The sequence below is a fragment of the Phalangium opilio genome, unplaced genomic scaffold (genome assembly GCF_054372755.1).
Source record: "Phalangium opilio isolate 3A_F unplaced genomic scaffold, DU_Popi_V2 ptg000042l_1, whole genome shotgun sequence".
Taxonomy (NCBI): domain Eukaryota; kingdom Metazoa; phylum Arthropoda; class Arachnida; order Opiliones; family Phalangiidae; genus Phalangium; species Phalangium opilio.
The window spans coordinates 5,447,128-5,462,530 of NW_028324166.1; the positions used below are offsets into that span (position 1 = coordinate 5,447,128).

General features: G+C 38.8%; 2 protein-coding genes across 2 annotated transcripts; one reads left to right on the plus strand and one right to left on the minus strand.

Moving 5' to 3' along the window:
• Nucleotides 1–3,218: 3,218 nt before the first annotated feature.
• On the minus strand, nt 3,219–4,529 carry LOC149678633 (uncharacterized protein F54H12.2-like). The gene has a single exon (XM_089835909.1). The coding sequence runs from the start codon at nt 4,527–4,529 to the stop codon at nt 3,219–3,221; it is 1,311 nt and encodes a 436-aa protein (XP_089692035.1).
• Nucleotides 4,530–10,477: 5,948 nt separating this feature from the next.
• On the plus strand, nt 10,478–15,226 carry LOC149678634 (uncharacterized). Its single transcript, XM_089835910.1, has 4 exons — nt 10,478–10,606; nt 13,324–13,445; nt 14,127–14,232; nt 14,391–15,226. The coding sequence occupies exons 1-4, from the start codon at nt 10,478–10,480 to the stop codon at nt 14,700–14,702; spliced, it is 669 nt and encodes a 222-aa protein (XP_089692036.1). The 3' UTR covers nt 14,703–15,226.
• Nucleotides 15,227–15,403: the final 177 nt, after the last annotated feature.

Below are 15,403 nucleotides of genomic sequence, written 5' to 3' on the forward strand. Positions count from 1 at the left end.
GAAGGAAACATGATATTTTTTGTGGAATAATAAATAGTTTTTTTAAAAACAAAGTCCCTGGTGGAGATTCAATTCATTGTAGTGAAAGATGCCATCCAAGTCATTTCGTAAACATTATCCTTACCTTAAACTACTGAGAGATATTAATCCTCAACAAAGGAAAACTTTAATATCATTATCTAGCAAAGATCAGTTAAAATCTATTTGCACTATATGTTACAACTTGAAAAGAAACGCCATCGCTCTTCCGCAAAGCAAAAAAAGAAATTTGAGGCGGTACGAAAAAATTATAAAATCGCTATCTAATAAACGCCGTAGCCCAAATCAGGTTCGACAGTTGTTGTACAAGCAGACTGGAGGATTTTTTCTACCTAGCCTGATTGGTGCTATAATTCCAACTCTTTTGTCAGCTATAACCGGTGGAGAATGAAGAAAATGATTCTAGTTCCGGCGTCCTCGATTATGACCGATGTTGAAAAACAGGTTTCTTCGTTGGATAATGAAATTACCACCATTCTCAACCAACCTGGGAATCCCGATGATAAAGCCAGACAATATCTAAAATCTCTTCAACAATACCTTACAATGAAAAACTTGGTTGAACCTCCCGAAATTAGAATAGCTCCTCAGCCAACGCCTGTATCGTCAACATCCATGCCTTCATCAAGCTATCTAAAATCTCACCAATATACCGGACAATCGTACGAACCACCGGTTCCAGTAATTGTCAAAACGAAACCTCGAAAAAAAATTGTGTTAGTTAAAAAGACCATTGGAAGTAATTATCAAGTTCGACGTTCTCAAAAGATGAAGAAAAAGAAAATTAAGCTTTCAAATCCATCTCTAGAAGCAGCAAAATCGTCTCCTGTTCTGAAAGAGATAAAAACACCAAGGACTGTCAAGAGATCCCCGTATGAATTAAGGCGAGAGAAAGGAAAAAAACCCAACAAATGGCTAGAATTTTGATTTTATTCATTACAATATCGAAACTCGTGATTTAACAAATGTGTACACAAATTTAACAATGATATGCTATCGTTATAATAAAGGTTTTTCTTATAAAGCAATTGGATTATTTCTTTCATACTGTAACCCTCGCATTTGGCGAAACAGTACATTAAAGTATGCAAACCGCAAAAATCGCTATCGATAGGCTGAATTACACAATCGTTGTAGATCCATTCTGAAGCGTAGGGGGTCAAATCAAATCCGTAATGGGTAGGATTCCTTCCAAAGGAGCAAAAGAATTCCGCTCTTTCTCGGTTGATGAAGAAAGCAACCCAGTGTCCATCGGCGATATAAGAAGGTGAAGTATTAACGACGAAAAGATAAACATTTTTCTCTAGAGGGGGTGGTGGTAGCTTGTCCGAAGGAAAAACACCGATAAAAAATGGTGAAGTTCGAGGATCGCAGTGCAAGACTTCGGAGAGTTGTTGCGTATTCATAGCCTCACTTGTAATAATTGTGGTTCGTAAAAAGCGCCTCTGATTGATACACCTTGACCATCTTTAACGTTGTACGCTGGAGGACTCCGATGCAGGACTTTATCTATGATGAAATTCTCTTTGGTCCAGTTGGCAGTTCCTCCCTTTTCGAATCTAGTTTTCGAAGTTGCTAATTTAACTATCATGCCTGGTTTGAGAGCGGGTTTCTTTCCCTTCTTCTTATCTCCGTATAATCTAAACCAAACTAAATGCTCGTTATTGATATTAACATCTTTTGGTTTAAAACCAGTTGTCGAATGGACGCTCGAATTGTAACTTTTAACCAAGTTTGGCAAAACTTTAACGTAATCATACTTCCCGCTTCTGGTAAAGTATTTGTATATCTTTGACGACAGTGTAGCATTGAATCTCTCTACTAAGGACGCTTTTGTATCATTTACTAAAGCGATGAACTGACGTTGTGTTTCTTTAAAAAATTGTCAAACCTTTTATTTACAAATTCTCCGCCTTGATCGAAAGTGAGTTTGGAAGGTTTGCGAGATTTAAAAATACTAGAGAAAGCTTTAACAATACTTTCCGGTTTTTTATCTCGAAGAGGGATAGCCCAAGCGAAGCGCGATAACACGTCGATGATAGTTAATACGTAGCGTTTTTTATTATTATACCGCTTAAACCGGTTGAAATCCATAAGATCGCACATCCATTGTTCATCTTTAGAAGTTACATAGACTTGATTTCTGGGGAATTTGAGTTTTCTAGGTCGGTGAGTTATGTAGGTATTCTGAGCTAACAACCAATTTCTAGTCTCCTTTTTCGAAATTCCTTTAACACTATTTTGTAATTTCTTTATACTTCCTAACCCAGCCGGGTGAGAGAGATTGTAATAAACCTTCGCCAACTCATCGAGTCTCGACATTGGTGTGGGAAATGAGTAAATAACTTTCAATCAGGTCAAATTTATATTTCTTTATTCAGAACATTTATCCGTAAACAATCATAGTTTTCAAATTGGTTAAATTATTAATAATATCGCTATAAAGGATGTACACGTCTTCTAATTTCGTTCCATCCATTTCTTCGTAAAATTCGACCAAAACCTCGTCGTAATTCATCCGCGGAAGCGCTTGTTCGATATTCTGTTCCACCGCTTGACACCAGTTGATATTATCGGCTCCGCAGGAAATATCGTGAGCTAACTTGTGATGACAACAACTGTTTTCGCATTTGATGGTAATTGAATAAAGTATATTCGTCAATTTTTCCAAAACGATCCTTTTCATAACATCCTTAGCGTCGAGTAAAACTTTGACTTCGCGATCGATGGTACTTTTCAAAGACTTTAAACTTTTCCACGATTCTTGATTCAGGGAGAATCCACGAGCGGAAGAGTACATAATGTGATAGTTATGATTCGCGCCGCGAACGTATTGTCTAAGGTCCAACTGCTTTTCTTTTCCAACGGTGAGACACTCTAGCAGAATATTATCTTTACTCATCCAAGTGTGAAATCTTTCAGATTCCCCATCGAAGTGAGAATCAATTTCGGGTTGCACCTTCCAAAGATCGTTCCAAATAGAATGATGAAACGAAACTTCCGAGTCGTTGTCTCGTCTTCGAATGGTAACGTAAGGATCGACGATATTCCTTACCACGATCTCCAGATCGCTGGAAAGATTGTGACTGACGAACATCTTGAAGATTAATGAAGAGTTGGTCGAGATATTTTTCCATTTATAGTCGCTATTTTCTTAATTAGATGCTGACATCTGTGTTTTAATCAAGTGGATAAATAACGCTTCTGTCTCTGGTCACGTAGAGCTCTTTGTTAAATACAGCATAAATTACGCAAGTGGTGTTGGTGTTGAGTGGTTTAGCAAACTTCATACTAAGACGAAGATTTCCCTGCTTAGGAGGGTTGATAAAATCACCTTGACAATCGCCGGCAGCTGTTAAATCGTACGCGAATATGGTATAACCGTTACCATAGTCTTCGTAAGAAATATAATTGCCTTTGTTTTTACCTAGTATATCTAACACGTCGAACAGTGAGGCATATTCTCTGGTATATTGTCTTTTGTCAAAGTTGGGTTCGAAAGGAATGTCTGGAAAATTTGTCGAGCCAATAGCGACCGACATATGTCTCAAATCATTATGAGTGAGATGGTAAGGATTGGTATCTAACGTACCGCTGAAAGCGTTCGTGGGTACGAAGAAAACTATCATAAGATCGGGCATTCTCCCAATGAAAACATTTTCCCTAGTGCAATCGATTTCGCCTTTAGATATTGGGAAATGTTTAATAACCGTTTGCTTAATCGGATATCGAGCTGGGTATTGCTCTAAAACTTTAGCGTGAGCCAAAAGAATTTCAGGGCGTACCTTAACCAATTTAGCTATGAGAAAAGCTTCATCAATAACAACATGGTACGTCTTATTGGGTACTTTGGAAATAATAGGGAAATGTTTAGGAGATCGGAAAAGTCGAATCATAAGGTCAACTCCAGGAAGCATGTACTTATTCGTACGAAATAAATCTGCCGGTAAATGCCCAATCATTTCAATTTGATTTGATAATTTTGTTCTAGCGGCTCTTTTCAACATTCCGTTTTCATTTGTTTTGTTTTGTTGAGTAAACATTTCGTCCGGGGAAGTTGGCGAGTCTTTGTAATAACATTGTAAACCGAGTTGAGATTTTTTAGCATCTTCGGAACAGCTTAAAACTGTTTCAATAAGCGGTCCGTATTGAGCGCAGTTGCTCGATGCTTGAGTCGGTGTATTTTGAGCCAAAACATCGATTTGACTGAATAGGGAGAATAAAAACAGATTGACTGGTCCAACGTTAACCTCGTTAGGTTCGAGTACCGTTCCGTCTTCGTGAAGAATTCTAGCTTTGACTTTAAGCTTTGTCTCGGCAAGATCCATATACTCTTCTTCGTTCGATTTAACGTAAAAGGTTATCGGTCCAGAGTCTGTAATCGCGCTAATCGGTTGATAGGTTACTTCGGTAGACGATATGACATTGCTGTTTTCCGTTGGAATTTCAAAAATGTCTAGCTCGTTACGCATCCCCTCTCTCACCTCCATGGTTTTTGATTATGGTAGAAAATCTCTCTTAGTGCGATTCTTCTTAACGCGTTTACTTTTCTTTTTAGCTCCGCCTTGTGAATTTCTTTTCCTTTTTCGACGAGCACCAGAACCGAACTGCGAACTAGCTACGTGATCACCAGCTTTATGTAAAAGATTACCTCCAGCTAGTTTTAGATTCTTTTTAAAAGCCTTTTTCGGGTCTTCTCCAGACTGGATATCGGTATACATTCTGGTACCGATACCTAAAGCCTCGCGTCCGACGGCCTTAGCCACGGGTTTTACAATTGGTGTAATGAATTTAATTAGCTTGCGAAATAAATTTCCAAGACCCCTCCCGCGTTGGAAAACAGGTCCTGAAAATACTGGAAAGCTTCCACTACCTGATTGCTGTAGGTAATACTGTAGATAACTATCCCTTTGAACCATCTTTTACGAAATGTAGCTTGAGGATAGTCTTACCTAGTTTAAATGGTACGTGTAAATTTGCGTCGGTTTTTATTTCTACCTCGATAATTTCTAGTTCGTTAAGTCTTAGCGGATAGTAATCAATATTAGTAAACGTTTGAATGAACGTTTTCTTGTCAGCGTTATCCGGTCTAGCAACGATTCGTAAAAGAGGAGCAGCGACGTCACCCACAAATTGGTATTGAATAATATTCGTATACACGAACAGGGCTTCGATACCTCTGTTTAAATCCGCAATGTATTCTCCGGTAGTATGATCTTTCAGCTGAACCCCGAGTTGACTCTTCGCGAAGCCTAACATTAAACCAAGACCCGGAAAACCAGTGGGAAAAGCCAGGCTATACCCTTTGTCGCACCAAATAGTAACGGTTTGGTCTTCATTAACGAAAAATCTAAATTTTTCTCTATAAGCATCGGGAATTGTTTTTTTCATAGCTCTTAAAATATCTTCAATATCATGATAAACACCCGCGGGTATGATATGCGTCAATTGATTAATCTTTGGCTTGATGGCTTGATCATTTGGCAAATCGTCGTCGCTGGAATCCATCATAGGCTGATCGTCAAGTAATTCATCCTTAAACGTATCACCCTCTTTAGCGGGTTGATCATTAGAGGGATGATCATCAGGTAGATCACCTTTTGCATCGTTAAGAGCTACATCTTTTTCTCTAAGACCTCTATTTCTAATTGGTATTACGTTAATATCAATCGCTTTGAGCTCGTCATCGACAGTTTTGGGTGCATTAATCGGATTGTCATCTTCATCGTCTACGCTTCCCGTTCTTTGTAGATTTACGGCTTTGAAATCCTTTTTTCTGGACCTTATTTCGATATAATTATCCTTGTAAGAAATGGATAAAGTTTTGGCGTGACGCGATAAGGGGAACCGGGAAACGTACCGACCCGAGACGAAATTTTTCTCTCGAAACTCTAGCACGAGAGAGAGAGGTCCTTCCGGGATTCTTACTTGCACATCCGGGTGTATATTCATCAAAAGAAACCTTTCTTCCGATTTTCGACCAACGACATTCGGATGGCGATCCACCTTCATTTGCAATAAATCTCTATATTTGGGTTTTATTTGATCGCGCAGGATATCAATTAAAGTTTTATGTAAAGAATATTTAACCGTATGACCTTTTTTCGTTCTTTTGCACTCATAATCACCTGGTGGTATTTCTAACTTGTAAGTAAACCAATTAGCATCATCGTCGATAGAGGGTGCCATGGTTAAAAATCTATCATAACCCTGAGTAACATTATCCCAAACTGGTGGTAAAACCACTTCAGCCAAACCAACCTTCCAGTTTGATAAGAGTTTAATAGGTTGCGGCAACTTCACCTTAAAAGATGATTGGTTGTTCTCGGGGAAATCGTCCATAGACGCATTACTGGGCAAAGTGACGTAAAACGAGTCTTCCATAATTAAGAGATTTGAAGAATACTGAGTCAGAATGGTGAAAGAGTGAAGGTTTTATAGTCGGGGTAGTAGTATTTAACCATTTCACCCCCAGCGGCGCGCTGCGGCGCGGTTTCTCCCCATGTTGAATAATGTTAACAGTAAATTTGAACTTATATGCGTATTTTTCTTAAATGAATCTAAAATATTACATTTGTGTATTGTTTATCACATAGTTAAGAAGAAGAAATTGAAGTAATTATATTTAGACGTAAAGATATTGTGGTACAAATACCTACGACATTTTTTGATCACTGATTGGCTAATAAAATTAACTGGACTCGTATCTTACAAGCTACATAATTCAGGAAGTAAATATATCTCGAACGTCGCTTAAATAAACATGAAGGAGCAAAGGTTATTATAGATAGTCGACTAAGATCCTCTCGGTGTTGTTGTTTTACATATAAAATGCATACTTTATAGTCGGGAAAAATATCTACCCCGGGGAGGTGGGCTCGCTAACACGACACTTGTTTATTTTGGGGGCGTGGTTGTTTACTTTTCTCTTAAAGTACAGGGTTTAACTACTGGAGTCATGAAAGGTATTGTGCTTCGATGGCTTTTCTACTTCAATGATAACTACGCCTAATTTTCACGTCACAGCTGCATGACGTGCATGTATTTTAACGGTAATAGTTAGTATAGGGCGCTGTCGGTTAGCTGTGGCATAGGGGCTAGCCACCACCCCTCTATGCATTGTAAAGGCGTTAGATAAGTGGCAATAAGTCGCAAGATGACTTGGTCCAATTAGCTAGCTAGCTGAATTTATTATTATACTGCATGAAAAGTAACTTTTAAATGCAATTCAACCATGAATTCATTTACTAAATGAACAGCATAATTTCTACGCAAATAATTCTGGTGCAATAATAGACGTTTCAGATATTTAAATTATACATTACAATTTGAACATCCAAGGCATTAATCATTACTTTTAAAGAGGCATAATACACCTAAAATTTAAAGTACTCTAGCTAAGCCCTTTTCAGCATATTAAAATAATTCACTATTTTACCTACGCGGGTATGTTACTTTCATCCTTGGGACATTTACGGGTTGGATGTAGATGAAAGGATTTGACAACTAAATTATTTATATTAGTGTCCGGTTTATAAAGAATCATTAGAAATAACTTCGGCCCTATATTGTACAATGAATGTTTTACATAATCAAACTTTGTTCGGTCGAAATACTCCGTTTTTTTCTGAATTGATAGAAAGTTTGATAATAGTAAAGGGAACAGCGTATTCCCACCTATAGAACGCCAGTATTTCAAAAATATAATACGTATACATCTATAATTGTCGGGTGTATTCTAAATAAATTTTAAATGCAAGTGTGAATTCATTTCTCGCAAAACTTAAGGTTCTGTGAATCTAATGTTCATACGCCGACATTTAAATACTATAGATGTAAGCAAAAATCCATAAAATTGTCACATTCCAAATTCCAGAGAATTAATTTCAATTTTAATGGACTACTATGCTTGTTCGAGTCCCCATATAGTATAAATTCCCTTCCGAAATTATAGACCATTCCATTATTGAAATGGGTGAAGAGAACTTTACAGGGCTTAGAGGTACCTCAACAAGTACCGCCAGAGGAAGTGCGAGTCGGCTAGCCTCCCGCGTGTAGCGAACTCTGGCTCCATCTGGCGTTGCCTCTTGACGAGTCGGATGAGACCCCTGCCCCATGTACGAACCAATACTGAAGGACCGATGGCAGCCCATAGAGCCCCATACTAAGCGCCTAAACAATCAATGTTAAGCTTACTTCCCCCTTTTCAGCCCCAAAGTGGAGGGGGGCTATGAAAAATACTGAGTCAAATCCCGGAAAAAGCTAGCGCCATCTAGACAAAATAAGACCTTAGATGCTTCCCTCTTTAGAACATTGATTCCCCCATAAGCCCCCCACTATCCGGTTTGCTACTATCTGCCGCTAGATGGCGAATTAACAAGTATTTTTCAACTTTCTCCCTCTGCCATCCGTCCTTCAGCATTGGTTGGTCCATGCCTGCCCGGTGGTTTCTCTACAAGTAATTACGGTAATGGTCTATATGGCCTAATATGTGCTTAATCCTAGGCTTTAGATCTTACATTTCTACCATCTGTTGTCATGACAAATCCGTCGTCATAGCAACGTCAACAAAAACTCCCCTAATTGTGAAAACCGAGAGTAGGGAACCAGACTACCGCAGCCCCCTATCATGTGCATATCGTACGGTTAACGATGCCTCACGGGAACCGTTAAGCTATGTTCGCACTAGGCAAAAATCTTCGCCCGCCATAGCTAATTACGCGAAGCTCACCAACTACGCCAACAAAATAGCCTAGCCACACTTTGTAATATTTCGCTTTGAGAACACTGGGAGCTAGCGGCGATAGAGGAGAAAAATGTTCAACACGCTCACTTACACGCAATCAGCAAGTCACATATGATATTCGGCGAGCGTTTGTGTCATTCAAAAATACAAATGTCGTTTATAACGGTATAGCCAAGGAAAACATGTTTTTCAGAGATGTTTCCTCGGGTATTTTTGCATTACACTTAATGCAATTTAGCAATTTCTTCGTCATTAAACTTAAAATGGTTAGGCATATTATCAATAAATACACATCCCTTCACAACTACTACTTCCTCTATTCGATCGGCAACATCCTAGCTCGGGCAACAACACCAAAACTAGGCCTACTACCCACACCCCAATACAACGACTTTCTTAGCCAAATCAACAATAAGCCTATTTACGATATATAAAATACTAGCTGTTACCCGCGGCGTCGCTCGCGTGTAATAAGAACTTACATCTAAAATGAAGGCACTCGGCACAGTCCGTCAGCCCGTCGGGATATTTTTATTACTTTTCACGCGGACATTATTCCATAAAGGGTTTTTAAATTTTAGGCCACCATTTAAAAAGATGGCGACAAATCGAACCCGAAAGACCATTCAGCCCGTCAATAGGTTAAAGGAAACCATTGTACTAAATATTTGTGAACTCGGTTGAAAAGCGCGGACTTTATTGCATAGAGAATATTTTCTTACATTTCTGGGCGCCATTTTAAAAGATGGCGACAAATTGAACCCGAAAGACCATTCAGCCCGTCTTAAGGTTAAAGGAAACCAGTGTACTAAATATTTGTGAAATCGGTTGAAACGCGCTTACCTTATTGCACAGAGAATATGTTTTACATTTCTGGGCGCCATTATTTAAGATGGCGGCGGATTGGAAAAATCTTTCTTAGTACGCGCCTACTACTTATGAGTAACGTTCCTGCAAATTTTCAGCCTTCTAGGGCAAGCGGTTTGATCTGGGCGTTGATTATCAGTCAGTCAGTCAGGACTTTGATATTATAAATATAATTTATATTAATTATTTTAATCGTCTGACAGACACACACACATACACGTCCAGTGTAATAGCTCTCCGTGACGTCATCGTCACTTGGAGAGGTAAAAACGGGTTTCCCCCGTTGTGAGTTTCTGAACGTAGCCCTAATGTAAGGTCTTTCACACCATGTCATCCCTGATGTACATATTTCGGTTTTCCCAACTTGTTTTATATTTCTTTTAGATTTTTGTAGAGAAACGTTTCAGAACTCAATCCACCTTCTAACACACACGAAAAAACCATATAGCAAACCAGTAATACCAGAAGTAGGATAAGGAACTAGAATTAAAGTGCTCTAGCATACACCTTTTCGACGGGAAAAGGGGGGTAGGCAACCCTTAGTATCGGGGGCTACAAGGGGGTTGCTCCAGTGCCGGGTTTGCGCACTCTCAGATCAAAAACGCCTACGGCGCAGGCGCTAAAATCGAAATGGAAGGCAGAGTTTTACCCCCGCGCCTTTCCCTCTTAGACTTGCCGAAAGGGTGTATTGGCAAGAACGGATTCATGCTCATAAGAACATAGGGCACGAGATATTCTGTCCCCGTCCTAGCATACTTGGTGTAGGTTCGCGTCACTTCATTCCGCCATCTATGACGGTCTGCAGCAACTAAATAGATTATAGAAATGTATGCTTTTAGACACGTGACAAAAATATTAGCAGACGAATCTTCTCAACCAAGTATGCGAGGATGGTACCAGAGGATAGAGCTATTGCCCTATGTTCTTATCAGCATGAATCCGTTCTTGGTATTGGTAATAGATCCTGGCACTAGTGAACAAATTTGAAGGTTTTATGCCGCTTCCATCGCTCCTACACTAGAGAGAAAGAAATTGGTCGAGTTTCAGAACAATTTCCTACCCCCTTCCTCTCAACACGGACGCGGGTGCTTGAATCTAAGACCATTAAACACAGCTTGAATCTAGTTCGGCCGTCTACCACCGCGAGCATCACGTTTTCGAGGGCAAATTTAGAAACCGCTACCAGAGGGCCAACCGTTGGTGTGTTATCAAGAATATTCACTTTCGCCGAGTGAAGAATTTGGTTACCTCGATACTTCTAGTCCCTTATCCTACTTCTGGTAATATAGTGTAGATAGAAGAAGTATATGCATTTCTAATCAAACTAACAAACGTTCTAATGAAATTACTAAATTATTTACAGAAACCAGACGTTGAGGATTTTAATGGCACCAGTACGTAACGTATAAAGCTCAAGATCATAAGTAAAATTACCGGCAGAGTGAAATCCAAGAACAAGATTAATATTATTATTTTTATTATCACCAGAAGTTAATGACTTAAACTTCTGTTATCACCTAGAATTTAAATTCACGTAAATTACCTAACCTAAATATTCGGTTCCTTAATTTCCATTGGACCGAATTCCCATTCGACCACGCTCCCCCACTTTTGGAGATGTGAAATTGACGTTTTTTTTTAAAACAGTGTTTACCGGGTAAACAATAATAACCGTTCAGTCGGTAATTTTTGGTAATTTATATTTTCTTGTACCTACAATCCATTAAATTATACAAGAACGAATTCAGGATATCATAAGAACGTGGAATGGTATGACCGTGAAGTCATACTTCTTTCGAAAACCGTTACCGCCTTCGTTCTAGGTAACGCCTTGAAATCCGTTTTTAGCGCCATCGGTGGGTTATAAATCAATTAAAGTGGCTAGTATCACATTCAGCTTCTCTGGCCTTAAGTTTGAGATATCCGTTGTAATGTATACCCCGGATAAATCGATTCCCTCCCATTGGACCGAAATCCCATTCAACCGAAACCAAAGAAGGGAGGTCCCATTGCACCGAAATCCCGCACCTTGGGCGGTTTACGAAAAGTGGAGATAGCCATGAATGGCTGCACTTAACGTTAGTGTACACTGTCTAGTTATCTCCGATAAAAACGAAGTAGCAATGAGTTAACCGTGGAATCGGTTTTAAAGGCTTATGTTAATTTAAGGGAAAGCTAAAATAACCCGTAAACCGTAACATTTTCTTTAATGTTACTCTAAAGTAAGTTTCCAATGGTATTTTCATGAAAAGTACGAAACATTTACGTCGCTCAACCTAACCTAACCAAACCTAACCAAACCTAACCTAACCTAACATAACATAACAGCAGAAGTGAGATGAGACTAGAAGTGAAGGGCTCTAGCATTGGTAGTAGATCCTGGCACTAGGGAATAAATTTGAGGATTTTATGCCGCTTCCATCGCGCCTACACTAGAGAGAAAAAAATTGGTCGAGTTCCAAAAACATTTCTTACCCCCTTCCCCTCAACCTAAAGCCGCGTAACCCGGACGCGGGTGCTTGAATCTAGTTCGGCCGTCTGGCACCGCGAGCGTCTCACGTTTTGAAGGGGGAATTCTGAAACCGACACCAGAGGGCTAACCGTTGGTGTGTTATCAAGAATATTCACTTTCGCCGAGTGAAGAATGATTTATAAAATATTAGTAACCTAACCAAACCTAACCTAACCAAAACTAACCAAACCTAACCTAACCTAACCTAACCTAACCTAACCAAACCTAACCTAACCTAACCAAACCTAACCTAACCTAACCAAACCTAACCTAACCAAACCTAACCAAACCAAACCAAACCAAACCAAACCTAACCTAACCTAACATAACATAACATAACAGTAATGTTTTGGAAAAGGCATATTATTTGAGAAGTCAATGAAGCTAAACATCAATATTCTGGAAAAGGCGTAGCATTGTTAAGTGATTTATAAAATATTACTAACCTAACCAAACCTAACCTAACCAAACCTAACCTAACCAAACCTAACCTAACCAAACCTAACCTAACCTAACCTAACCTAACCTAACCTAACCTAATATAACATAACATAACAGTAATGTTTTGGAAAAGGCATATTATTTGAGAAGTCAATGAAGCTAAACATCAATATTCTGGAAAAGGCGTAGCATTGTTAAATGATTTATAAAATATTACAAACCTAACCTAACCTAACATAACAGTAATGTTTTGGAAAAGGCATATCATTTGAGAAGTCAATGAAGCTAAACATCAATATTTTGGAAAAGGCGTAGCATTGTTAAATGATTTATAAAATATTACTAACCTAACCTGTCCTAAATCAACGTCGCCCCGTTGCATTCGAATCGATGGGATCTCCTTATCTTACGCAAATCCCAGTGGTTCGAAAACCCGCCGTTCCGCTAGTTTCTTATCTAGTTTGGCGTATTTCGGTTGAATGGGATTTCGGTTCATTGGGAATTCGGTCCATTGGGAGGATACCGATAAATCTGGCTCTCGGATAGAAAAATCTATATTTACCGTCGTCAAATCACCGACTCACATCTCTGATATCATTGTTCTTGTTCCAGGCCTAAATTTTTAGCCACATTGTATGCTGTGGATTGACCTACCCTGTAGTTGTTGTCGGTGAATACTACATTAAAAAAAGTATATTTTTCTCGTTTTTCTAAATAGGAGGATGACATAGGGATAACGGACAATGGAGATATTTTGCATCACAACAAAACAATTGATGTTTATGAAACGCAATTATACGCGCAATTTCCGTACATTTTTACAAATATTCCAAACATGACGTGAGTTGCATTACTAAATAAAATCACAGTTTTTTAGTGTTATTTTATACTGCGAGATCAGGTACTTGAAATATGCGCAAATATATATTGACTAGCTGTTACCCGCGGCGTCGCTCGCGTGTAATAAGAACTTTCATCAAAAGGATATAAAGAATGGGTAGATTTTACTGATGACCAATATTTTTGCAGCACCCTTGGAGCGAAGGCACTCGGCGTTGCCCGTCAGCCCGTGGGAACATTTTTTTTATTACGTTACAGCGGAGATTATTCTATAAAGAAGGGTTTTTGAGTTTTTGGCCGCCATTTAAAAAGATGGCAACAAATCAGTGCAAAAGACCATTCAGCCCATCTAAAGGAAACCAGTGTACTAAATATTTTTGAAATCGGTTGAAACGCTCGGACTTTGTTTCATAGAGAAGATTTTTTACATTTCTGGGCGCCATTTTTAAGATGGCAGAGGATTGGAAAAATCTTTCTTAGTACGCGCTTACTACTTATGAGTAACGTTCCTGCAAATTTTCAGCCTTCTAGGGCAAGTGGTTTGGGCTGGGCATTGATTATCAGTCAGTCAGGACTTTGATTTATATAGATATAGAAGATTTCATTAATGTATATTGAATGTCGTACTTAATGTTGTTACGCTACTTCTACTAATAACTCATTTCCGGTTTATTTTTTCAGCCTAAAATTGTTGAAGTATCGCGATGTGAAATCGATTCTCTATAACGAACATAGAATAACAAATAAAGCGAGTAGATCAATTTTGTATCAAGCAGTACGATTTAGGGTAAGATTTTTCGTTTCCTATATGGCTGTGGCAAAGAGAAATATAGTGACATTGTTCCTTTAGAAAATGATCCCAAGGGCTCCGTAGGGTTCCAAAAAAAAAAATGCTTGGTGAAGGAAAACCATTGGTTACCTTATAATGTGCTATTAATTTTATAGATTGCCGACGCTGCTATGGCCTATTACATTCTAAAACAAAATTATCCTCAACTCTATCACGTATCACCTCCCGCTATACATGCGCTATATTATGTAATCACTACCGTGAACGCCGACAACAACCACGATGCTGAACGTTTATTGATACAAGGCTTCGATTCAAGTATTTGGCTAATTTCGATCCTGTTTATCGTGGCGGTGGCTCTCGTCTCACACCTTGAAGAAAACCTTAAAACGACAGTCAGTTCTCAGTTGACAATCTTTTACGAAAATCTGTGGGAGCTCACCTGTTGTTTCTTCGAAAACTGTTAAGTATAGTGCATTGAGCATTGTATCTTCTAATCATGAATCCATATAACTATGAATATAAAGCTGCGTTATATCCATTACAATCCGTGGGCCTAGGACCCCACACTAGTCTGACCGGAATTTCTAGCAAACACTATTAACAGCTGTTCTTGTCACCGTTTCTGATTCGTTACCTCAAACTACAGGACACACCTTAAAGTTTCGTTACTTGCCCGCTGCGCAAATCAGCCTGCCAGCTCAAAATGAGGTTAACGCCGATTGGTGGCGTGGTGATCGGACCTAATAAGAAGTTGGCTAACGGAGATGGTTCCGGATATGGTTAGAGTCCAATACTTCCCAGGATAAGAAGTCATAAACTTCTGCAGTTACTAAAGCGTATTTTCTTAATCAATACTTACATTAATTGCTTGGGAAGTCCAGGAAGTGGTCCAAACAGAACCAATCCACAAAGAATAAGACCATATGCAATGAACAGAATTGTGTTATACCTTTTCTGAAAATAGAAATAACAAGTTGGGAAACGAAAATAAACCTCTCCGAATCGAGAGAAGGGCTATCTACCCAATTAAGAGGTTTTTCTTAAATAATTAAATAAATGTAACTGATATTAATTATTTTAAACGTCAGTAATATACCTTAATTCTAGTTAAGTCGTTTTAAGAAACGTTATTCCTAAAATCATTCTAAACATAGCTATTGATGTC

What these genes read in the sequence shown, in the direction of transcription:
- LOC149678633 (XM_089835909.1), bottom strand. Translation starts at nt 4,529, where the DNA reads ATGGAGGTGAGAGAGGGGATGCGTAACGAGCTAGACATTTTTGAAATT.
- LOC149678634 (XM_089835910.1), top strand. Translation starts at nt 10,478, where the DNA reads ATGTATGCTTTTAGACACGTGACAAAAATATTAGCAGACGAATCTTCT. An exon ending in TGAATCCGTTCTTGGTATTG is followed by an intron (nt 10,607 to 13,323) that starts GTAATAGATCCT and finishes TTTTCTAAATAG; the next exon opens with GAGGATGACATAGGGATAAC. An exon ending in ATCAAGCAGTACGATTTAGG is followed by an intron (nt 14,233 to 14,390) that starts GTAAGATTTTTC and finishes TTAATTTTATAG; the next exon opens with ATTGCCGACGCTGCTATGGC.